General features: G+C 43.6%; 2 protein-coding genes across 3 annotated transcripts; one reads left to right on the top strand and one right to left on the bottom strand.

Annotated features, from left to right (window-relative positions):
• Positions 1–586: 586 nt before the first annotated feature.
• ebpl (EBP like) lies at positions 587–2,739 on the top strand (the record flags this gene model as incomplete). The annotated part of the gene is made up of 4 exons (XM_079511871.1): positions 587–781; positions 1,226–1,295; positions 1,796–1,934; positions 2,394–2,739. 4 exons carry the CDS (start codon positions 587–589, stop codon positions 2,647–2,649), a joined length of 660 nt encoding a protein of 219 aa, XP_079367997.1. The 3' UTR covers positions 2,650–2,739.
• Positions 2,740–3,429: 690 nt separating this feature from the next.
• On the bottom strand, positions 3,430–10,524 carry arl11 (ADP-ribosylation factor-like 11). Of its 2 annotated transcripts, XM_079512208.1 has the most exons (6): positions 10,272–10,524; positions 8,524–8,589; positions 8,199–8,314; positions 5,815–5,992; positions 4,958–5,093; positions 3,430–4,335 (listed from the first exon to the last, which is right to left on the bottom strand). In XM_079512208.1, the coding sequence occupies exons 1-5, from the start codon at positions 10,311–10,313 to the stop codon at positions 4,965–4,967; spliced, it is 531 nt and encodes a 176-aa protein (XP_079368334.1). In that variant the 5' UTR covers positions 10,314–10,524; the 3' UTR covers positions 3,430–4,335; positions 4,958–4,964. The 2 variants fall into 2 exon arrangements, with proteins under 2 accessions (XP_079368334.1, XP_079368333.1); XM_079512207.1 differs by having other exon boundaries at positions 3,430–5,093; positions 10,272–10,523.
• Positions 10,525–24,712: the final 14,188 nt, after the last annotated feature.

Here is a 24,712-nt window from a genome sequence, read left to right as displayed (position 1 = left end):
GAGGGCGTAGTATACCATAGAAGTGAGATCTGTCGGAAGAGCGCTTCTTCCCAGCACACGGGTGGGACCGGGACACATGTTGTGGATCGCGGAAAACATTTTTATGGGTCCCTTTATTTAGTTTTTAATTAATATTTCAATATTACATAAATAAAATAAAATAAATATAAAACATTCCCCCAAAAAATCTATATGTTTCATGAATTAAAAAACATGCAATGATTTATTCAACAATAATAAAGAAAAAGGAAAAATTTAAGAAATTAGAAAGTAGTGAAAATTGCCGATCTACAAGCTCACAACGCGGCGCGAAGCGGCACGTTGTGAGCTTGTAGATCTGCTATTTTCACTAGTTTGGGTAATGGGGGAACCCCTGCCTATACATTTCAATAGCCAATATGAGTAGTGGTCCAAGAGTGGAGAGATTCTTCCCTCGACCAATAGAAACGTTTAGTGGGCTGGACCAACATGCCTGTGTCTCTCACTCTCCCAGTTCAAAGTTTCAAATGAAAGTGTAGCTACAAGTACCTACACATGATATAACTACTTTATTAAACTGTAGCTATAGGGCTATATATTATTGCTCATGGAGTCCCCGGCGGTGACAGAGAGTGAACCAGCAGCCCTGTTCAGCGCAGTCACAGTGTATTCTCTGTTGGCGTGCGGGCTGCAGCTTGTCACCGGCTACTGCTTCGCTCGGTACTGGGGCAGTAGATGTTCGTCCACCGACAGATGGGTTCTGGTCTGGTTGTTCTACGATGCTATAGTCCACATCACACTGGTGAGAGTCTTACCCGCATGCTTGAGCAGCTTGATTGATTGATTGAAATTTGTATTCACAGTTTGGGTACAGTTACTACTACAGTAACAGTTCAAACCAAATGAAGTACCTTCGTTTACTAATTTTTACTTTGAACAGTAGCCTACCCATTCTACAAACGATAGATAGATAGATAGATAGATAGATAGATAGATAGATAGATAGATAGATAGATACCAGTAGATAGATAGATAGATAGATAGATAGATAGATAGATAGATAGATAGATAGATAGATAGATATAGATAGATCGATAGGTGTAGAAATAGCTGCTTGTAAAAGCTCTTTGAAACAAATGACAGGATTTTGCAGTTTGTATGTTGATGTGTGGGCACATTTTGTGTAATTTTGCATGGATAATTATGGCTGGTTGATTGATTGATTGATTGATTGATTCTTCTGCAGGAGGGTCCGTTTGTTTACATGTCCTTGGTTGGAACCGTCGCCACGTCAGAAGGAATGCTGGCAGAACTATGTGAGTGATTAATTGCAATCATTTCACTTAATTTATTTATTTCACCAGTTCCTTTCATCATAGCAATTACAGAGCTACTGTGCTATGGGTCGACGATAGCACGGTTGTAATAGCATTCTATAAGAGTTGGTAAAAAAGTGGTATGAAAGCATTATCTCATAATTTTTTAATATAAGTTCTTCTGATACAGTGATTCCCAGCCTGTGGCCCTGGCCCAGGGCCCACTATAGTGGCCCACGGGATATTCAAAGTGGGCCCCCAAATTGGCAAAACAGGGAGGCAGTTTAGAGACCTGGATTACTGCATGTTTTTTGTGAGGGTATGGCCACTGATGATGCGGAGGAGAGAACAGCGCCCACAGTGCCCACAAGGGAATCGAATCCAGGACCTTCTAGCTGTGAGGCAACAGTGCTACAGACTGCGCCACCATGCACCCATGCTGTTTACATTTCTAACTAATTCAATCGGGGACCTCTCTCTTTCTGTCTGCCCCCTCATAGGGAAGGAGTATGGGAAAGCAGACATCAGATGGCTGCATTCTGATCCCACCATCGTCTCATTGGAGTTGTTGACGGTGGTACTGGACAGCTTCCTGGCTCTAGTGCTGATCTATGCCATCATCAGAGACAAGCACTATAGGTACAACACACACACACGCGCAGACACCTAAACCTAACCTCTATGTCTATTGTCTAATCCCAACCTAAATCCTTTTTGAGTGGTGCAACCACTCCAAGGAACAGCAATGTCCGTGTTAACCTACCTATGTGTTCATGTGTCCGTTCACCTACCTATGTGACTATGAGCACCAGTACCAATGAGTACCAAAAGTGGCGCTGTTGTGCCAGAAACAGAGAGAGAGAGATAGTGCTGCACTGTTGCCTGTTAATGAGAGACAGAGAGAGAGAGGGGGGGGGGGGGGGAGTTGCACCACTCAGTTCACACGGGTGTGATTTTTACTAACTGCATAGTCTCACGTAGCCAGACAACTCCAATAGTCTGGAACTACACCTACACCAAACATTATATTGAAATCATTCCTAATGGTAAATAAATGATAATTAATTAGTATTTTCTGCTGTGCTTGCCGCCGTCCAGACATTTTGTACAGGTCAGTCTGTGTGTGTGTGAGCTGTACGGAGGCTGGATGACGTTCGTGCCGGACTGGCTGGCGGGCAGCCCCAGCCTGGACACGTCCCGCTGGCTCTACCTGTGGGTGTACCTGATGTTCTTCAATGGGGTCTGGGTAGTGGTGCCACTCCTGCTGCTGCACCAGTCCTGGACGGCGCTGAGACGAACGCACCATGCCACGCATGGCGGACCGACCAGCGCATCGCACGCGAAACACTCATAATTGTGATCGCGTGGATTAAAGCAGTGGTTCCCAAACTTTTTAATTTCAAGGACCCCCAAATTGACAACAATTAGCCTGCGGACCCCCATTTGAAAATATATGCCAGGGACCCCCATAAGAGAAGATTTGTATGGCTCTAGCAGTGATTTTCAAACCGATTAATTTCAAGGACCCCCCAGGTTGACATGCATTAGTCTACGGACCCCCATGGCATTTCTATCTCTGGGACCCCCAATTTATATTGTAAAATCAATGTTTAATTTAACTCTGAGAGGAACCAAATGGACCCGTTAGGGTCCATTTGTTCACTCTCAGAGTTACAGACCCATAAGGGTCCATTTGGTTTCAAACTATCATTTGAAACTCCCTCCACTGAGCCAGTGGGTTTTATGTGACACTTGCGATGGCATGTTTTGTCATGCCAACGAAGCTCACTTTTATTGAATTGCTAGAGTTTACATGTAAGTGGTTAACGTTGATACTTGATATATATATATTTTTGTCTAGAATGCATCTTTTTTTTGTGCTGTATAAGTGAAATTATCTACATAATGTACAGATGCTTACGGTACTTACCAATACTGTCTGGTAAATGTCCATGCAAAATAAAATCACAAAAAATATGTTGCGCGCACACACACACACACACACACACACACGTATAAAGTATGATAGAAATTGTCAAATTGCCACCACGCCATGACACATCTAATATTATATGTGTCCTATAGTCGCTTTTGTTGAGGCTTGATTTCACAGAACACACAGTAGATAGGAGGAGACATAGCTAAAGCTGATGAGGTTTTATTCTGGCAGGTACCCAACCGGTCCCATTCCAAACATCAACACATCGTTATTATGTTACTACACAACCCTAAGTAAAAAAAGAAACCTGCTCATTTGACTGCTTTTTAAACTTGCACACAATGGCAGTGACATGATACATCAACTAGATTTATACACACAGAGCATACATTAAAATATAACAGTTAAAATGATGCACATGATGATATTTACAATGGCAAGTGTGTGTGTTTGTTGTGAGATGACAATTCATGAATTGTCTAATAATGTGAAATATTGACTGAATCGTTTTCAAAAGAGAATAGTGAAAATAGCAGCTCTGATTTTGCTTGACACCATGGTGTGACAAAGTGTTAAATAACACTAAACGGATTAATTGATTTGTCAATAATTCATTCAAAGTGTGTTTTAAGTGTGTGCGTGTATCTATACAGTGTGTATGTGTTAACCCTTGCTCAAGGACACTCCGGCACAATGACCGGCCCGATGATCACAAACAGAGCTGGGAGATGATATTCATCAAGAATATGAGAATTCAAGAATAATTTGTGCCACGGAATGTAACAGCTCTGTACGTGGTCTGCTCTTTTCACCCCCTCTACACCAAATCTCTTCACAGAAAATAGCTGATCTAAATAATTCACGAACATTACATATAGCTGTCATTTATGGATTTGAAATAAGAATAGGCCTGTATAGGGTTTAAGATGTTAAAACCAGTTTACCAATTATCAAAAATAAATAAAATGAAAAGGCAAAAAAACGTAAGAAAAAAAGATAACCTAAATCTTTGACCTCTGGCCTCTTTTCCATCGGGGTTGAAACGGTTCCGTTCTTTCTTCCCAACCAAATGAATTAGTTCAGCTCCTTGGAAGATGCAGTCTATGTGATATAAACCATCATTAAAAAAGAAAAAAAAAAGAACGGAACCAAAGTTATTTAGGTGGAAAAGGTGCCTCAGTGGCATTTTTAACACCTTTGAAGTATTTGTATTTAAAATACATTAATGTAAGACTTATTTTAAAGGAGAATTCCATGCTAGAAGGCTTTCTAACTTTATTTGTAGTTGTTACGTCCCCACCAAAGAGGTCCAGGAGGTGTTATTTTGCGCAAAAGTGCATTATTGGCTATTTCCCCTAATACTGTATAAGCCCTCAAAGGGTGTTGGGTTTTTGTGCTAATTCGCTTATTTCCATCGAAATAAGTAGTAAAGTGTGCCACTTGGGATACTATTTACATTATGAAGAGGATATATACAAAAATATATGTATTTTTGAGCGATGGAAATAAGTGAATTAGCACAACACCCCAATGCCCCATTCAATTCAATGCAATTCAATTCACTGAAGGCTTATGGTAGGGGAAATAGCCAATAATGCACTTTTGCACAAAATAACACCTGGACCTCTTTGGTGGCGACGTAACAACTACAAATAAAAGGTAAGAAAGCCGTCTAGCATGGAATAATTCTCCTTTAAGGAGCCCTGGTTACGTGCTTGACGACCTCTTCCTCAGCTCTTCTTGATGAGCTTGCTGACGGAGAGGAAGGCCTGCATGAGGCCCAGGCCCTGCAGAGCGCTACACGCCTGGATCTCCCAGTGGCGTTTTTTGCAGCTCGGCAGATCCAGCTGTTTCGACACCTACAATTCACAATGTAGGCATTTAGGCCAGTGGTGGAAAAAGCACTACTCACATGTTTTACATAAGTAAAAGTATCAATACCGCAATGTAAATAAAGTACAAAAGTATTGGTATCTAAACATACTTTAAGTACAAAAGAAAAAGTACTTATTATGCCCCGTATTATGCCCCGTTTCACAAGTTCAACATGTATACAAATCAGTTGATTCTACAAGCTCACAATGCGTGTGCCATTTTCAAATTGCCGAAATGCATATGGGGCTGACGTGGTTACTGTACGTTTTGTAAAAAGAAAAGAAAAGAAACTCACACACATTCCATCATTCTGTAATGTGTTTGTTTTGTCCTGTTAAACAGTTTTTGACAGCCCTCCTACTGTATGCCCAGCTTTGTGTGTACCCCATAGTGATGATTTGATTGGCTGAGCACGGAATGTGATGTATGATGATAAGAGCGCCCCTTACTTCACACAAGTGTGATAAAAAAAGAAAAAAAGTACAGTACAGGAAGGTCCTTGCAGACTGGACGCGTTTTTCGGAAAAATGCTAAAAATCCCAAAAACACAGCAGTGTGCAGACACCTTTATTGTGTTGTTGTTAAAATGGGTACTGTTAAATAGCTCTACCTGTATATGGAGTGTTTGTTCAGTAACGGAGGTCGGAGGGATAAGGGATACCCCCGTTACTGTGTGTGTGTGTGTGTGTGCGTGCTGTGGTTCACCTCTCGTATGGTCATGGAGTTGGGCAGGTCTTTCTTGTTGGCCAGGACCATCAGAGGAACTCCTTTGAGGTTCTCGTCGTTCAGGACTTTCTTCAGAGCTCTGTGAGCTTCAGGCATCCTGCCTGCGTCGCTGCTGTCCACCACAAACACCAAGGCCTTGCAGCCTTCCAGGTAGTACCTATATACACGGTACACAAAATGTTTAATACCAGGTGGAAATGTAATCCGGTCTGGATTAATAATATCTGGATATGAGACACGAGTTGATAACTTTCTTCAGCTAAGCGTGGCCTCAAAATTAATGTGCACTCCAGCCTCAGAATAACTCATGTTATGCACCGTGTTGCACACATTATAATAAGTTGTGTTATACAAATATTTTCACTTTAGGAACACTATCCGCGAAGCTCAGGTCAGCCACACCAAGAACTAGAGATGATTAGTCATAGTCATGCCTTTGTCTCATCACGCCTGGACTTTTCCAATTCCCCTTTCACCTCACTAACGCTAGTCTGGAAACCAGACACCTCACTAACGCTAGTCAGGAAACCAGACACCTCACTAACACTAGTCAGGAAACCAGACATCTCACTAACACTAGTCTGGAAACCAGACATGTAGCTGTACAGGTTCAAGTAAGTCCACGCATCATACAGATGTCTGATATTGGTTTTATTTTGTCATGCGACTTTCAACTCCTCCAGTCACCAAGACACCGTGAAAACTATAATAAGGAAACAATTACATTTTGTTCAGTTTTGAGTCCATACACATTGTAAACAGTGATTAGAGTCCACACATGTGCATTCAAATAACCAAACAAAGTCCATATTTCTACATTACAGCAACATTAGGCAATACACAACAAACACAATACACTCAAAGGAACACAATAAAGAATATGTACCGTGTGCGCCTTTGAACCATGTGCAGATTACTGAATATTTGTCTCTCTCTGACGTTCCCAAAAATACAACTTCTCTCCAGGAACTCAGTTCAACCTCTGACCCTTACTGACAGGTGACGTCATGTGAGTGACGCGACACTCTAATCATGTGACTCCCTTTGCATAGGGTGCATTTTTACCTTGTGATATATTCTTTTAACATATTTATTGCCATTTTCAATTCTATTTATTATAATGAAATCAACCTTTTTATCCAAGTATGATCATAAATGCTGCACAACCAAACCATATTTAATATCATTTAAGTTTATACCTGAAACCACTGTCTCTCGTTCTGGGACAGTTACAAGACACCTCACTAACACTAGTCTGGAAACCAGACACCTCACTAACACTAGTCAGGAAACCAGACACCTCACTAACACTAGTCAGGAAACCAGACACCTCACTAACACTAGTCAGGAAACCAGACACCTCACTAACACTAGTCAGGAAACCAGACACCTCACTAACACTAGTCAGGAAACCAGACACCTCACCAACACTAGTCAGGAAACCAGACACCTCACTAACACTAGTCAGGAAACCAGACACCTCACCAACGCTAGTCAGGAAACCAGACACCTCACTAACACTAGTCAGGAAACCAGACACCTCACTAACACTAGTCAGGAAACCAGACACCTCACTAACACTAGTCTGGAAACCAGACACCTAACTAACACTAGTCTGGAAACCAGACACCTCACTAACACTAGTCAGGAAACCAGACACCTCACTAACGCTAGTCAGGAAACCAGACATCTCACTAACGCTAGTCTGGAAACCAGACACCTCACTAACGCTAGTCAGGAAACCAGACATCTCACTAACACTAGTCAGGAAACCAGACATCTCACTAACACTAGTCTGGAAACCAGACACCTCACTAACGCTAGTCAGGAAACCAGACACCTCACTAACACTAGTCAGGAAACCAGACACCTCATTAACACTAGTCAGGAAACCAGACACCTCACTAACACTAGTCAGGAAACCAGACACCTCACTAACACTAGTCTGGAAACCAGACACCTCACTAACGCTAGTTAGGAAACCAGACATCTCACTAACGCTAGTCAGGAAACCAGACATCTCACTAACACTAGTCAGGAAACCAGACACCTCACTAACACTAGTCAGGAAACCAGACACCTCACTAACACTAGTCTGGAAACCAGACACCTCACTAACACTAGTCAGGAAACCAGACACCTCACTAACACTAGTCAGGAAACCAGACACCTCACTAACACTAGTCTGGAAACCAGACACCTCACTAACACTAGTCTGGAAACCAGACACCTCACTAACACTAGTCTGGAAACCAGACACCTCACTAACACTAGTCAGGAAACCAGACACCTTACTAACACTAGTCTGGAAACCAGACAAACACCTTTCACCTCACTAACACTAGTCTGGAAACCAGACAAACCTCCAGTTGGCTCTCATCCGGTCTTGTCCTCCAACATCCCAGATGGTCAGAGACGTTTTCTTATCCAGGTCCAGAGTCCCTACGTTGAACCCTATGGTAGGAGATGTATCCATCACCTACGCACGCACACACATACACACACACGATGAACATTTATTATTTTCAAATGTTTCACACAGAAGAAGAACTTTTATTATTTTCAAATGTTTATGATAACGTGCTTTCTTTTCAACTTTTCAAATGGGATGACATGTGAATTTACTGTTTGGTTTTTTTCAGCTTGTTCCTCTTCCCTGTAATTGAGGTCTTAAGAATGAATGCTCACCTTCCCCGTCAGGAGTCGGGCCAGCAAGGTGGACTTCCCAGACGAGTCTAAACCCATCAGGATCACCTGGAGAGGCACGCACGCACAATTGTTTAATTGCAGAAGTTAAAGTAATGCATGTCATGTCTTAGGATGTGTGATGATGTTACAGTGTCTCATTCATTGTACTGTACATGTCTATTTAATTGTCTCCTTCCTCATAGAATGCGGCCATTGTTGTAATCTAAGTACTGGACCCTCGTCTGGTTCTGACAGACAGGTAGTGTGTGCAGGCTGGGTGGTGTGTGACAATCCAGTTGAAGTATTCCTTTGGTACGGCGACTGCGGCGGCGGGTACCCGGGAGAACAAATTAACGAGACAGTATCACGCTAAGGTTCACAAAGTTTATTACACAAACAGGAAACATATATAGTGCTGGATCATAATGACATGACAATAAGATATGAGACAGAATAACGTGCCTACTGCAGCAAGGCTGACCTTGCTGCCACCGATGATGTCTCTCGTAGCCTATCTATAAAGTATGCTACAGTACAATACATATCAAGTACACTGTATCTCAAGTTCAAGTACATAGACTAAGATGTACTGTGCATGGGCTAATATCATAACAGCCATCATCACAGTGGCTTCACAATCATCTCAAACAGCCTTTGCCTCCAGACACACATGAGTCTAGCCGCAATTTGCAACAATAGATTTGTTATGATGGGTTGAATCGCAATGAATTGCAACACCCTCCATTGACAGCCCATACATCCAAACAGAAAAATCCCATCTGATTGTATGAAACAACATAAAATTCACCAACATTGCAGCTGTATGAATAGTTCGAATTATCCTCTATCTGCAAAGTAATTATTTATCTAACTATAAATGCACCAAGTCTCTGTGTGCGTGTACGTACTTCTTTAATCCACGTAACTCGAGAACCGTTCGCCCCACCGATTTCAAATTTGACACACGCGTTCCACCCCACCACAGGGAGTGCAGTGCCCGGTGTCGAGTCGGTCGGACCCACGGTTGCCCAGAACCGCCCCAAAAAGGCCTCCGGACAGGGCCCCTGCCCAGTGTCCATATATGGAGCTGACCTGTTCGGACATCATTCTGACGTCTGCATAGACTCCATATTTGGGCATGCCTGACAAAGAACTTCATATATGGGCATAAAAGGGACACAGACATAATATCTGGGTGGGGCATTAATTTCCAACTTGCATTGTTCCAAGAAGGCCAGTGCCCAACTGGCACCGCTCTAGTATTATAAAAATCTAGTTTTGCAAATTGCAGCTAACATGAGCCTAGCTATATTAGATTAATATTATCCACACTTGAGCCCTTGTACTCTGAGGGAATCATTGGCCAAAAAGAGCAGCCAACAAGGGTTTTTTAAGCGGTTAACAAACTGCATTATAGTATTATGCATATGAGCTGTTTGAACTTGTAAGACGTATCATTGATTGACTGACTGACTGACTTGGGTTGCAGTGTGATGGCTATCAGTGAAATTGAGGAGCACCTGGGCCCGGGTGCAGAAAAATGTGAGCCTCACACCCCTTTTAAAGCCTGTCCTGGCTATGTTCACTATTTGAATTTAAGTTTTTGATGTAAACTGGTGAATCCGCAATGCACTTCTTTCCCTTCCTGGAAATTAACTGGCGTCAAAAGTACAATATTCATAGTATAGTATCAAGAAAATACAAATAATCAAGCTAAGTACGGATAGTTATTAGTCTGATAGTCTCACCTGTGGAGGATGTTTGAAGGATTTAGAGAAGATCAGGCCCATGGCAACAAGGATGTGGGGAAATTAGGATGTCCTAATTTTGTTCTGACTCGATTGATCCTCCTTTCTGTAGGTACACACTGATCAACTCAACAGCTGTTGTTGAATCCTCCTCACTGCTTCTTTCTGTATCTTCATGGACTTTATGACAGAGAGAGAAAGCCCTCCTCACCACAGAAAAAGAATGTTGACAAACCAGTTGCTGGGTCACATGACCTGGTTTCATTGGTGGAAAACTGCCATTTTGTGGCCCAGCCCACACATATCTGTGAACATACCTGGAAACACACACACAGTTTAAAATACAAACGAATCACATGGAACGGTCATTTCATATAGCTGGGAACTTCCTACACTTACACCAATCTGGGAACCCACTCAGAATATGTCTTCAGAGATTACTTTGACACTGGTGTGTGTGTGTGTGTGTGTGGCTCATAGTTTGAGGCTTCATTTAAATTACACGTTTATTTATTTTTTAGCCTAATGATTGTAATGTTTGAATAGAAAAAGCTTAACTACATCAGTGAAAAGGTCCATTCAAATGTTCTTTTTTGAGAAGTTGATATGGAACCAAAGAATATCAATCTGCTATGCTGTCACGAGAATGTGGAATGACCTACCAAAACTCATTAAAGATTTTGACTCCCTACCCAAACTGAAAACTAATCTTAAAATTAAATTGAGAATTGTTTAACTAATTGAGCACCTTGATAGTAGTATATCCTCCAGACCCACTGAGTTTTCTTCCAATATACTGTATTATTATGTATTGCTGATTAATTGAGTACAATGGCATCAAAGGTGATCAAGAAAGTCAACCAAAGAACAAGATTTTGGAGCAGGATCTCCTCTTTTGTCAGCAAGAGTGTGGCAGCGGTGGCCGAACGGATTGCGGAGCGGTCTTGATACCGGAAGGTCGCCAGTTCGAATCAGCGGTCCGACACGTTAAAATTACCACCGCTGAAGTGCCCTTGAGCAAGGCATTGAACCACTAGCATGAAATGTTCTATGAGCAGGGCCTGGCTGGAAACAAGTTCTTGAGCTTAGCCCAGATACCCTGGGTAAATATAGTAACTTTGCTTTGCTTTGCACCTCAGTGGCACTAAAAACAAAGCTTCAGACCTGACAAACTGATTTGGCTACTACAGTACTTGGCCTTCCCCATGATCATGACCCACCTAAATTCAACACACTTTGCTAGTTTTGGATGGGTCATAGATGAGCAATGGGTTTGATATTTAAGATACTCAAAGAGACAGTAGTGCCCTCACACATGTACTGTAGGCCCTATCAGTCTAACTACAAACAAGTGACACCCACACCACCAGAGGGAGCGATCACGATCTGGTTCTCCCCAAATTTTGAACAAACATGGGACAATACTCATTCTACTGCTCTGCCACCACAATGTGGAATGCCCTCCATTAAAGGATAAAAAAATGGTCCTCAAAAAACATCTATCATAAGGTCACAAGGGGAGCTTGTAAGAGTTGTATTTCCCTTTGAAAGGAGGTAACACTACCGCTACTTTTCCCTTTTTCTCCTTTGTACATTATGTATAGCCATTTATATTTATTGATGACATTTAATGTGTACTATTTTATGCTCTGTTGATTAATGTAATAGATAGGACCAGAGTGGAAACAAGTCCAGGACCTTTTTGTCTCCACCAGGCCGAAGGCATGGGGAGAGAGTATGTTTTGCACTCCGTCCGTCCGTCCGTGTGTCCGTGTGTCCGTCCGTCCGTGTGTCCGTGTGTCCGACAAACCACCTGAAGCTCAACCTGGACAAGACCGAGCTGATGTTCCTCCCGGGGAAGGGCTGTCCGCACCGAGACATGGCCATCACCATTGATAATGCTGTGGTGACCTCAACTCGGACTGCGAAAAATCTGGGTGTGACCCTGGACGATCAACTGACGTTCTCGGCAAACATCGCATCAGTGACAAGGTCCTGCAGATTCCTCCTCTACAACATCAGGAGGATTCGCCCCTTCCTCACGGAGAAGGCAGCCCAGGTGCTCATCCAGGCTCTCGTCATCTCCCGCCTGGACTACTGCAACTCCCTCCTTGCTGGTGCTCCGGCATCTGCCATCAGACCTCTGGAGCTTGTTCAGAAAGCTGCGGCTCGTCTGGTGTTCAACCGCCCCAAGTTCTCCCACACAACCATCCTTCTCCGTTCTCTACACTGGCTCCCCGTAGCGGCCCGCATCCAGTTCAAAACCCTGGTGTTAGCCTATAGGGCAGTGAAAGGAACAGCTCCTTCCTACCTCCGGGCTATGGTCGATGCCTACACCCCTGCCCGACCACTTCGGTCTGCCACCTCGGGGCGACTGATTGCCTCGTCACTCAAGGGTCCTTCTGGCCGATCCACACGGTCACGACTCTTTTCTGTTCTGGCCCCACAGTGGTGGAATGAACTCCCCACTGATGTTAGGACAGCAGAGTCACTGCCCATATTTCGCCGCAGGTTGAAAACCTACCTCTTCAGGAAACACTACCCTTCCTCTCTGCCTGACCTACTTGTTGTTAACTAGTTGTACGAACGCTTGTTTTCTATTGTTGTATTGTTTATTGGATCTTGTTTAGTCGATACACTTAATTGTTTTAGCTCATGCTCATTTGATTTAGCTATTTTGTCTCATCTGGTTAAGGAAATAGGTAGCTGATATATTGCACTTTTACCTTAGCGCTAGGTATACTCTTGGTTGCTTGTTTTTGCAGAAAATGCACTAAAGACTTCTGGTGATTAGTAGTTTTTGTTCCCTACCTATGTTGAATACACTTATTGTAAGTCGCTTTGGATAAAAGCGTCTGCTAAATGACTGTAATGTAATGTAATGTAATGTCCGTCCTTTTGTCTCCACCAGGCCGAAGGCATGGGGAGAGAGTATGTTTTGCACTCCGTCCGTCCGCCCGTGTGTCCGTGTGTCCGTCCGTCCGTGTGTCCGTCCGTCTGTGAACAGCTAATCTCCGGCACCGTTAACCCGGTCGATGCCAAATTTTGCACACACACTCCCTGGATGCCAACGATGAACCTCTGCCCCAATTTCCAGAATGGCCTGTTATAGCGCCACCATGAGGCCGCTTTGTGCAAAACAAGTTTTTGGACAGTACACCTACATATTTTGTCCAAACATCACGCAAATTGGTACACAGTCTCTCTAGAGCCATTCAACGAAACGGGTCTTTCAGATTTCTCAGACTCCATCCTGATTGGCTAAGATTGGCTAAGATTGGCTTCCAAAGTTTGCAGGAGTGCTCGGTTTCAAACAAAATGCTGCAAATCATGAACACATCATGTGATTTCCGTGAAATTGTGCACGCACATTCCCACTAGGCAGAGGAAGAAATGCCCCATGAACATTTTCAACTCAGCCTCATGGTGGCGCTATAACTGGCCGAAAAGTGTTTTTACCTCTAACTGCACGGATCTGTGAATAACTTTGTATGCCAACTCCCTAGAGGCCAAGGAAAAACCTTTGCCTGGAATGTTTCACATCTGCTCTTTATAGCGCCACCAGGAGGCCGACATGTAAAACACATTTTCTAATATTACTCCTTCAGATTGTATCCAAATTTCACGCAAATCGGTACACATGCTCTCCATAGTCATGTGATCAAGACGGGTTTGTTTGATTTCTCATAATCCACCCTCATTGGCTACGATTGGCTCCTAAACTTTTCAGGAGTAGCCCGCTTTGTACCCGTTTTGTACAAATCGCCACAACTACTCAACGCAGCGTCCGATTGTGGTGAAACTGTGCATGCATATTCCCACTAGGCTTTGGAAGAAATGCCACTTGACCGTTTTCAAATCAGCCTCATGGTGGCGCTACAACAGGCCAAGCCGCGACACACACACACACACACACGCACACACACACACACACACACACACACACACAACACACACACACGTTTATATTGCTCCTAAACATTTTGCCAAACATCACACACACACACACACTCCTATCCTCCTGGTGGAGACCTGTGCCCAGAAGGGCACTTTTTCTAGTTTGTCATCTTTTTAGCATAAATACTGAGCTCAGCTGGCCTTGTGGATAGTGTCCACCCTGAAACTGGGAGGTCGGGGTTGGATCTCCAGCCGGGTTAGACCAAAGACTGTAAAAATGGGACCCAATGCCTCCCTGCTTGGCACTCAGCATCTGTAAAAATGGGACCCAGTGCCTCTCTGCTTGGCACTCAGCATCAAGGGTTGGGGGTCAGATCGACTATAAATGATTCCAGAGCGTGGCTGGGACTGCAGCTCACCGCTCCAGAGATGGGTCAAATGCGGAGAACAAACCTTTGCATACAGCAATATAATGTGACAAATAGTAGCTAGGACTTTAAAAAATGTCTTACTGTATGTATACCACCGTGCTGTTTACATTTGTGTCATAAAAATAAAGCATATCAATCAGTCAATCAATCAGAGGTCTGGGGATTTTTGTGTTGTACTTTTAGCATATCCTTTGACTGTGCTACCTGTACTGTACTGCTTAAATGTCAAACTGGGACATACTAGTGTTTTAGAGCTTTTTGTCTATGAAGTGTATGGATCTTCCATGCGCTACTGAGTTCCCTAACACTGAATTTAAAATTAATAAAGTGGATAAAATGGCCAATAATCCAATATGTGTTGTTTTTTCCTTATTACTGTGGGAGAGTGCAGTCATCCAACGGTAACAGGTACGGTCACCCCTTTTCCATCTCGCCCCACTACTCTACCTAGCTGTAAATAACAAACATAATTCATGTTGGTGATTATATAAAAGGTATTATCATATTAATTTATCATTGTTAAGTTCACTCTGTATAGCAACGGGGGGCATAATAGCATGATGATGCAATTACAAAACATGGGAGAAATGTGTTTAATAAAAGAAATGAACTGCTAGAAGGTTAAATTAACTTAATTAAGCAGTCACCGTCTCTGTCTCATGTTATTCTTTCTTAATTTTACAGAGTATAGAGATCGACTACTATACAATCAATTCAGTATTCCATCCAATCCACTAAGCAACTCAAATATAAAATACAATACTAAAGGGGGGAAATAATCAAGTGCACTGTAATCTGAAGACTCACCTCCTCGGACTCAATTTAGACTTACAATTTAGGCATTTAGCAGACTCGATGCACCTTAGCCTTATACTCAGGGGATATTAATACAATCTGGGAATACATTTCTTACCAAGAACTTTCTTCACCAATGTGTTTGTAAAGGTGTCTACTATCCCACATTGGTTTATATTCAACCACCGTAGGGGATTTTTTGACAGCTGCTGAAAGTTGGGGTACCATACAACCATTATAAGACAAAATGTTCTAAATTTCATTTTACTCTAAGTATCATGTGATGTGTCAAACTAGGGAGTTTTCATGATTCTGAATCCATTCCAAGCATTAGTTTTGCACGAAAAACACTCCTTGGGCTAAAAATGGCCATAGCCGTCATCACAAATGTGATGAAGTCAGCCCATTTGGGCATATTTGGGCAAGTGGCTATGGCCAAACTACGGGGTCTATGGCCAAACTAGGGGTCAAACTAGGGGGTTTTCATGATTCTGAATCCATTCCAAGCAGTAGTTTTGCACGAAAAACACTCCTTGGGCTTAAAAAGGCCATAGCCGTAATCACAAATGTGATGAGGTCAGCACATTTGGGCACATGTCTATGGCCGTGTTTTTCGTGCAAAACTAATGCTTGGAATGGATTCAGAATGATGAAAACCACTTAGTTTGACACGTCACATGCTATTTAAAGTATAATGAAATTTAGAACATTTTGCCATATATTGGCTGTTGATGGTACCCCAACTTTCAGCAGCTGTCAAAAATTCCCCTAGGGCGGTTGAATATAAACCAATGTGGGATATGTTAGTAGACACCTTTACAAAAACATTGGTGAAGAAAATTCTTGGTAAGAAATGTATTCCCAGATTATACAGATTATACTGATAATATTCCCTGACTATTAGCACTTGTTTTATAGCCTTGACGACCTTGCAGGGCGGGTTAAATTGTAATTATTCTGGGTGCCTGCCATGCAATGGCAGAAACACAGGTTGAAATCCGAAACGCATACTTAATTTAGATAGCATGTTATATAGACAGATGACAGGTAATTTGTAGACCTGGCATTTTATAGTCAGCGTGTAAAGTTTCAATATAGATTGTGTATTTGTTGATGTTATACTGTTTAGACTGACGATAGGAATGGTTTACCTACAGTATGATCCTAGATTACTATTTCAATGCATTTGATGTATAACCTCATGTTTTCCTTGTTTACTGTAAAGCACCCTGGATCAAGAGTGTCTGCTACAGTAAATGCCTAAATTATAACTTGTAGAAACTGTGACAAACACTTGAGAACATTTAGAAATGCTTTCAACCAGTGACGAAAGACTTGAACTGTTCAACAGTGGAGTGACATTGAGTATGAATGAATCTTAAAGGGATACGTCACCCTCTTTGCAAAACAATATGTTAATGACGTTTAAAAGATTTAGAACACTTTCCTGGGGGTCTTTATGTGTGTAATATGTGGTTTTAGATATTTTAGATTTTAGCAGTGAGCCCAGTGTCTCTCTCTGATGTCATGGACACTGGGCTCACTTCCTTCCTGGACTACAATTCCCATAATGCTTTGGTGCACTGCTCCTCCTTGTGGATAGGGGGGAGGGCTGTATTACTGAGACAACATGTAGTCCAGGAAGTAAGCAGAGACACTGGGTTCACTGGGTTCAGTATCCTTTTAAGTGTGCTGACAAATTAACTCATTAATAAATTAATGGATTAATTAATTGGAAGGGGTTGCTAATGCTGACATGAAGAAGTGACTTACGTACTTAGGAAATTGGAATAAGTGAAGTGGGAGAAAGGGAAAAAAATCACACTTGTGTGAAGTGAGCAATGCATTTTATCATGATGTCTGATGTCTCAACATCATGACATCATGGTAGGGGGGGGGGGCAGACATACTGTACACAAAGCAAAGCCACACGTTGGAGCGGTTAGCGTCGCTCAAAAATAATTGTCAAAAGCTTCAAAGGGTCTCTCCTATACCCAAAGACGGACACTGAAGGTCCCTCCTATACTTTAAAGACAGACACTGAAGGTCCCCCTCCTATACCCAAAGACAGACACTGAAGGTCCCTCCTATACCCAAAGACAGACACTGAAGGTCCCTCCTATACCCAAAGACAGACACTGAAGGTCCCTCCTATACCCAGAGACAGACACTGAAGGTCCCTCCTATACCCAAAGACAGACACTGAAGGTCCCTCCTATACCCAAAGACAGACACTGAAGGTCCCTCCTATACCCAAAGACAGACACTGAAGGTCCCTCCTATACCCAAAGACAGACACTGAAGGTCCCTCCTATACCCAAAGACAGACACTGAAGGTCCCTCCTATACCCAGAGACAGACACTGAAGGTCCCTCCTATACCCAAAGACAGACACTGAAGGTCCCTCCTATACCCAAAGACAGACACTGAAGGTCCCTCCTATACCCAAAGACGGACACTGAAGGTCCCTCCTATACCCAGAGACAGACACTGAAGGTACCTCCTATACCCAAAGACAGACACTGAAGGTCCCTCCTATACCCAAAGACAGACACTGAAGGTCTCTCCTATACCCAAAGACGGACACTGAAGGTCCCTCCTATACTTTAAAGACAGACACTGAAGGTCCCTCCTATACCCAGAGACAGACACTGAAGGTCCCTCCTATACCCAAAGACAGACACTGAAGGTCCCTCCTATACCCAAAGACAGACACTGAAGGACTAGCGAGCAAGCCAGTTAAAGATGGAGTGCCGTGATTCTTTCCCCCCCTAAAACATGATCATCGGGTAGGCTATTATGATTATACTAGCAAGATTTCTTTCAAAAAAGTGTACAGGAAGTGTTAAAAATGATGTTATTATGTGGCCACACCCACCAGTTCATTAAGTATACCTGGTTTTCACCTTAGCACCAACCACCATAACTTGAAGCCCCGCCCACAGCTGTGTGTTGTATGATAATGGGGGAGGGGTTAGGGTTATGCTGTCTACAAAAATGGTGCATTTCCGATTGTGTCTTTCTACTCAAAGGCTTTCGAAGAAACCAAAAATACACAGGGAAGACATATTTGAATATTCTAGAAAAAGTACCAAAATCACAGCACTCCATCTTTAACAAATAAACTAGACTGGTATTGTTTCTCAGGAAACAGCATTGGCTTGCTGTGACGTCATTCCTTGACTACAGCAAATGAAGGAATTGAGAAATGGTATTATGACAAAATTGGGAGGGAAAATAAAAAAATCGCACATGTGTGAAGTGAGCGGTGCTCTTATCATCATACATCATGTGTATGCCGGCCAATCACAATTGGCATCCTCACTTTTCTGTCGTTCCGGCCAATCACAATTGGCATCTTTAGTTTTCTGCCCTCACTTTCTATCCTCAATATGTACTTTGCTCAACCAATCAGCCAATCAAATCATTGCTAATACGCTATGATTCACACAAACACACAAAGCCGGGCATAGCAAAACATGAAAAAAACGTGTGCGTGCGACCGTGTGTAAGTGTAGAATGGCCTATATATATATATATATATATATATATATATATATATATATATGAGGCCATTCTACACCTAGGGTATATAGGTGTAGAATGTATATATATATATATATATATATATATATATATATAACCCTATAACAACTAAATTGAGACGAAAATAAAAAGGGAACTGCAAAAATAACTCACTGACAGGCATTTGGACCTGCACTTGTTTCATCTTTTTCCATGTTGAGGCAAACCTCACCACGGAAACATTATGATGCCTCTCGAGGATGTTCAGGTGCCGAGTCTTTAAACTGCTCGATGAAAACCACTCCGGAGCGTCAAGAAGACTGCCCGATACAGCTGGAGGACCTCCTGGAGGGCGGCCAGCTGCGGTCATGTCCACACCGCAGGGACTGTTTACCCCGACTCTCCCTTCTCTCTTCCACCGCCCTCTCCCTCTCCTCCACGTCCATCATCGCTTCCTTCACCTTCTTCTCCAACTCCTCCACGGCCTTCAGCCACTCGCTTGCCATGGTCTCCCACTGGTGAACTTGCTTCTCCCTGTCACGAAGCACCTTCTCCCACAGCTCCAGCTTCAGTTTCTTGTCTTCCACCGTCTTCTTCCTCTCCTCTACCTCTTTCTTCCTCACCTCTACCTCCTTCTTCCTCTCCTGCTCTGTCCTTTCTACCTTCTGCTTGATCTCCCTCCCCCACTCGGTGACCTTCCTCACCTTCACCTTTTTACACTCGTCTACCTTCCTCCTCACTACCTTCCTTTCCAGCTCTGGCACCTTCATTAGATTCTGCTCCCCCTGCGCCTCCCCTATGCCCAGGCTTTCCCCCTCCTCCATCTCCTCCACCATCTCCTGTTCCTCCATATTCTCTTCCTCCGGATTAGCTTCCAGATCTTCAGGAGACGGGGAGAACATATCGATGGGTTGAGGCTCCCACAAGGGCAGGCTTTTCTTCTCCTCCACCTCCTCCTTATTCTGCTCTTGTGGTTTCGCTTCCAGCTCCTCCGGAGACAGGGAGAACATATTCATGGGTTCTGCGATTTGGGGATCCCACGTGGATAGGCTTTTCTTCTCCTCCTCCACCATCTTCTGTTCCACCTCCTTATTCTCTTCATATGGTTTTGATTCCAGCTCCTCCGTGGACAAGGAGGTGAACATGTCAATAGGCTCTTCTACATGGAGCTCCATCATGGGCAGACTTTCCTTCTCCGCCGCCACAACCTCCAGTTCCTCCTCATTCTCCTCCTTTGGCTTTGCTTCGAGCTGCTCATCAGTAGACAGGAATAACATGGAGAACATATTGATGGGCTTTGTTAAATGGGGCTCCCATATGGAGGGGCTTTTCTTCTCTTCCTCCACCACAGCCTTGTGGTCCTCCCCTGGAGGAACCAGAGAACACTGCTCCTCTGGTTTATGATCCAGCTCCCCAGGAGACAAGAAAAAGGAAAACATACTGATGGGCTCGGCTAAGTGGGGCTCCCATGCAGGCAGGCTTTTCCTCTGCACTATGATCTCCCGTTCCTCATCTGCCTTCTCATTCTCTTCCTCTGGTTCTGTTTCCAACTCCTCAGGAGGCTGGAAGAAGAAGGAGAACATATTGATTGGCTCTGATAAGTGGGGCTCCCAAGCTGACAGGCTTTTCTTCTCCTTCCCCTCCATCACCATATTATGTTCCTCCGCCTCCTTATTCTTCTCAGGTTTCGCTTCCAGTTCCTTGGAAGACTGGAAGAAATTATTCATGGGCTCTGTAAAGCGGGGCTCCCATGCGGGCAGGTTTTTATTCTCTTTCTCCACCCCCATCCTCCATTTCTGCTCTACCTCCATGTTCTTCTCTGGTTTGGCTTCCAGCTGCTCCTCATCAGACAAGCAGAAGGACACATTAATGGGCTCTGCTAAGTGAGGCTCTGCTAAGTGGGGCTCCCACGCGGACAGGCCTCTGCCTTCCACCTTCATCTCCTTTACCAACTCCTTCTTACCGTCCTCCACCATATTCTCCTCTGGTTCCCTCTCTTGCTCCTTCGTATTTGACTGCTTTGTATCCTCTACCCTCTTCTGGTGCTTTACCCCTGTTGTTTTCTCATCCTGTACTTTGCTATACCATTTCTCTGTCCCCACAACCTCTTTGACCACTTGCTCTGGACAATCCTGTGGAGCTTTATAAACGTTGTGGCCCAGAGCTGGCTTGACGGGGTGGTTGCCGATCTTGCTGGCAGCGTAGAGGTCAGGGGACATACGCTGCTTTGTAGAAAACCTGGGAATGTCCCGATCTTCCATGTGTCGTCTGGAGGTTTGTCCCATGTGTGGCTTCCATGCAGATGTGTGCATATCTTCAGGAGTTCTCGCTGTTGAATTCTCTACCTGCTTTTCCTCTTCTGTCTTCTCATATACTCTCCAGTCCTGCTCCTTCTGCTTCCCTGTTTTCACCTCCTCTACTTTCCTCTCATGTTCCTTCTGCGTCTGTCTTTTGTCCTCCACCCGCTCCTTCTCCTCTTTGGACCCATCCGGCACCACGTCCTGCTCTCTCTTAACTCTTCTCTTCTTCTTCTTGTTCTTATAATACTCTTCTATCAGCTTTTCAATCTCCATTTTCTCCTCCTGTACTTTGCAATCCTGCTCCTCTAGTTTCTCCGTCCCCATCACCGCCACCTTGGTTGCAAGGCCGGGCAGATCCCGTGGAGCCGTATGCACGTCGTGGCCCTGAGGTGGTGGATCCCATGGAGCCGTATGCACGTCGTGGCCCTGAGGTGGTGGATCCCGTGGAGCCGTATGCATGTCGTGGCCCTGAGGTGGTGGCCGGACGGGGCGGTTTCCCATCTCTCCAGCAGCATCGGCGTCCGGGGACAGACGCCGCTTCGGAGAAAACCTGGGGATGTCCTGACCTTCCGTGCATCCCCTAAAGGTCTGCCCTGTGTGCCACGTAGATTTCTGTGTCATGTTTTCATGCGTTCTCATTGTTGATATCCGTTTTTCCTCCTCTGACTTCTCTTTTACTTTGATCCTCGCCTTCTGCGCCTCCATTTTCTCATCCACATTCCTCTCCTGCTCTCTCTGCTTGTCCCTTTTGTCTGCCACCCGCTCTTTCTCTTTGTTCCCTTCCTGTACCACAGTCTCTTCTCTCTCCGGCCCCCTGTTACAATAATCATCCTCTATCTGCTTTTCCTCCTCTTTTCTATCATGCTGTACTTTTCTCTCCATCCGGTTCTCCACTCCCATCACCCCCACTTTGGATAACAGCTCTGGACAATCCGGTGGAGCTGTATGCACATTGTGGGCCTGAGCTGGCGGGGCTTCAGATTCCATATGCATGGTTGTTTGGGAACTGCCTATGTTGTTAAAATTATCCTCTGTGCCAGGTATCATCTGAGTTGTAATGCCAGTTATCTCAAAAGATTGTGTATGAGCATTGCCATCATACAGCGAGTTAGAAAGGTTCCCTAAGTGTGCAAGTAATTTCTCTAAAGTAGAATAGTAAAGCACCACGGCTTTTCCATTAGCATCTTCAGTGGCCTGTTTGTTACGTGGGTTTGGATCAAATACAGCAAACCAATTGTCTTTCTGAATGACAACACACGTATTTCCACCAAATGTTACAAGACAAGCTTCGAAATTCAACAAAGCGTTCTGAAGTGCCTCATCGAAAGCCATCGATGCTATTTCTTCATCATGATGCTCGACCTTAATCTTTCCAAGAAAGGAATTTCCTAAGAGGACTGAAAATGTACCTCTCCTGGTCTTATACGTATCTGGCAATTCAGATATCACAATGTATCCAGTATTGCTCTTTATCTTATGTTTACTGAGCATTTCATTATAGAATGTTGTTCCCTCATCTAAAACATTATCAATATCATTTGTTGTCCATGTGAGAATATTCTTCATCTTACTCATCATAATTGCTGCCAAACTATTAGCAACACAGTGTTTGCCCGCGTGACTTCCATAGTGCTCGTGTAATCGATGTGAGCATTGTACAGGTGGTTGATTCAAATCTTCTGCGTTGTATTTTTTCACCCTAATCTGCTTCTTAACGTACTCTATCTGCTTTTCCTCCTCTGCTTTCTCCTCCTGTACTTTGCTATCCTGTTTCTCCAACCCCATGCTTTCCACTTTGGCCGCCAGCTCTGGGCAATCCTGCGAGGCTGTGTGCACATTGTGGCTCTGAGCCGGCCGGGCGGGCCGGTTACCGATCTCTCCGACAGCGTAGGGGTCGGAGTACAGACGCTGTTTCTGAGAGAACCTGGGGATGGGCTGATCTTCCATGTGCTCCCTGAAGGTCTGTCCCGTGTGAGGCTTCCATGCTAATTCCCATGCAGATACCGGTATTTGTTTCAAGTCTTCAGATTTCCTCATTATCGAGGAAATCCGAGGAAATGATCTTACTCTCGTCTGCTCTCTGTTGTAGCGTACCTATGACTAATGAATGTCTGACTAACGAAGGTCGACTGTTAATGATTTTGCTGTGCTGTTCTGCTGGCTTGCTATATATGCACAGCTGCAGTGACGTATGATTCATACGTCACGGGAAGACAGGTCAGCATTATGATTGTAAGTAAGCCTTGCCGAGCCATGAGGCCCATAGGGCAGCTTGTCCACCCCCTGGACATGACGCTAGTATGTCGCAGGGACTTACCCCCAATCCAACCCATGCCAAGCAGGGAGGCATTAGGTCCCATTTTCCCAGTCTTTGGTATGACCCGGACCCAGACACTCAAACCACAAGGCCACTGAGATGGAATTATGAATGCCATGCATTATTGTATTATGAAAAAACAACAATAAAAAGTGATTGGATAATACTTGATAGTGTGTATATATACTTTTTTTTTGTATGTCTTTGTGGCTTTCGCCTTTACAGACAGTAGGCTGACAGGAACATGGGGGAGAGAGTTGGGGAGGTGACATGCAGTAAAGACCGTCGGGATTGGGAGTCGAACCCACGGCACACTGCCAGACTGGATTACCAGCCAAGGTGCCTGGACCGCTGAGCCACGGCCCAGGCCAGTGTATATTTATTACATGCTGCTGCATGGACAGTTAATAGAATCTGGACATGGATAGACAGACAGATAGTATCCTGTCTCTGTACAGCTGCCCCTCACTAGGACTGTAATTGTGTTTCTACATTGAAAATTGGAACATATGAATACAAAAAAATATTCGTTTTTTCCTTTTAGGCTTTGTAAAAAAAAAATAATAATACAAAAAAATAATAATAATAATAATCAAAATCCAATCAAAATAAATAATATCCTATGTCCAAAACAGGCCATTTTTAATCATTTACACTAAATCTGTTTTAAACATGTTTTGGAAATGTTTTGAAACAGATGAATTCATGGAAACGATTCTGGCGAATATTATGCAAAAAGAATTGCGGTTATATCAAATAATTGTGTAATAACTGTGACAGGCCTGCCCCTCACACTCTTTGGCAAAAAAACACAAATTGCCACAGCTTAGTCCTCAATCCTACAGAGATGGTAGACAAGACATAAGCCTAGCCAACAGCTAACTGTAAACATTAACATACCACACATGAAAGCTACATTTTGATTCATGCAGGTTCACACAACATTAAATATGTGTCACTCTGATTCATGCATCCACATAAGTCTTTATTTTGGACGTGTCATTAAAGGCAAAGGTTTCAACATTCTTCACAATACAAAAAAATAAAATAGTGCATAAGTTGTTGAAATGCATTGTTCTTGTTCTACTGCAAATAACCAGACCAATATAGTCTACACACTGTACCTGTTGTGTTTATCATAACAAACAGTAATAATGAAAGCATGGACAAACCTGT

The sequence above is a fragment of the Electrona antarctica genome, assembly GCF_951216825.1.
Source record: "Electrona antarctica genome assembly, chromosome: 10".
NCBI lineage: Eukaryota > Metazoa > Chordata > Actinopteri > Myctophiformes > Myctophidae > Electrona > Electrona antarctica.
The sequence above is the reverse complement of the archived record's forward strand: the minus strand, read 5'-3'. Positions and strand labels throughout refer to the sequence as shown.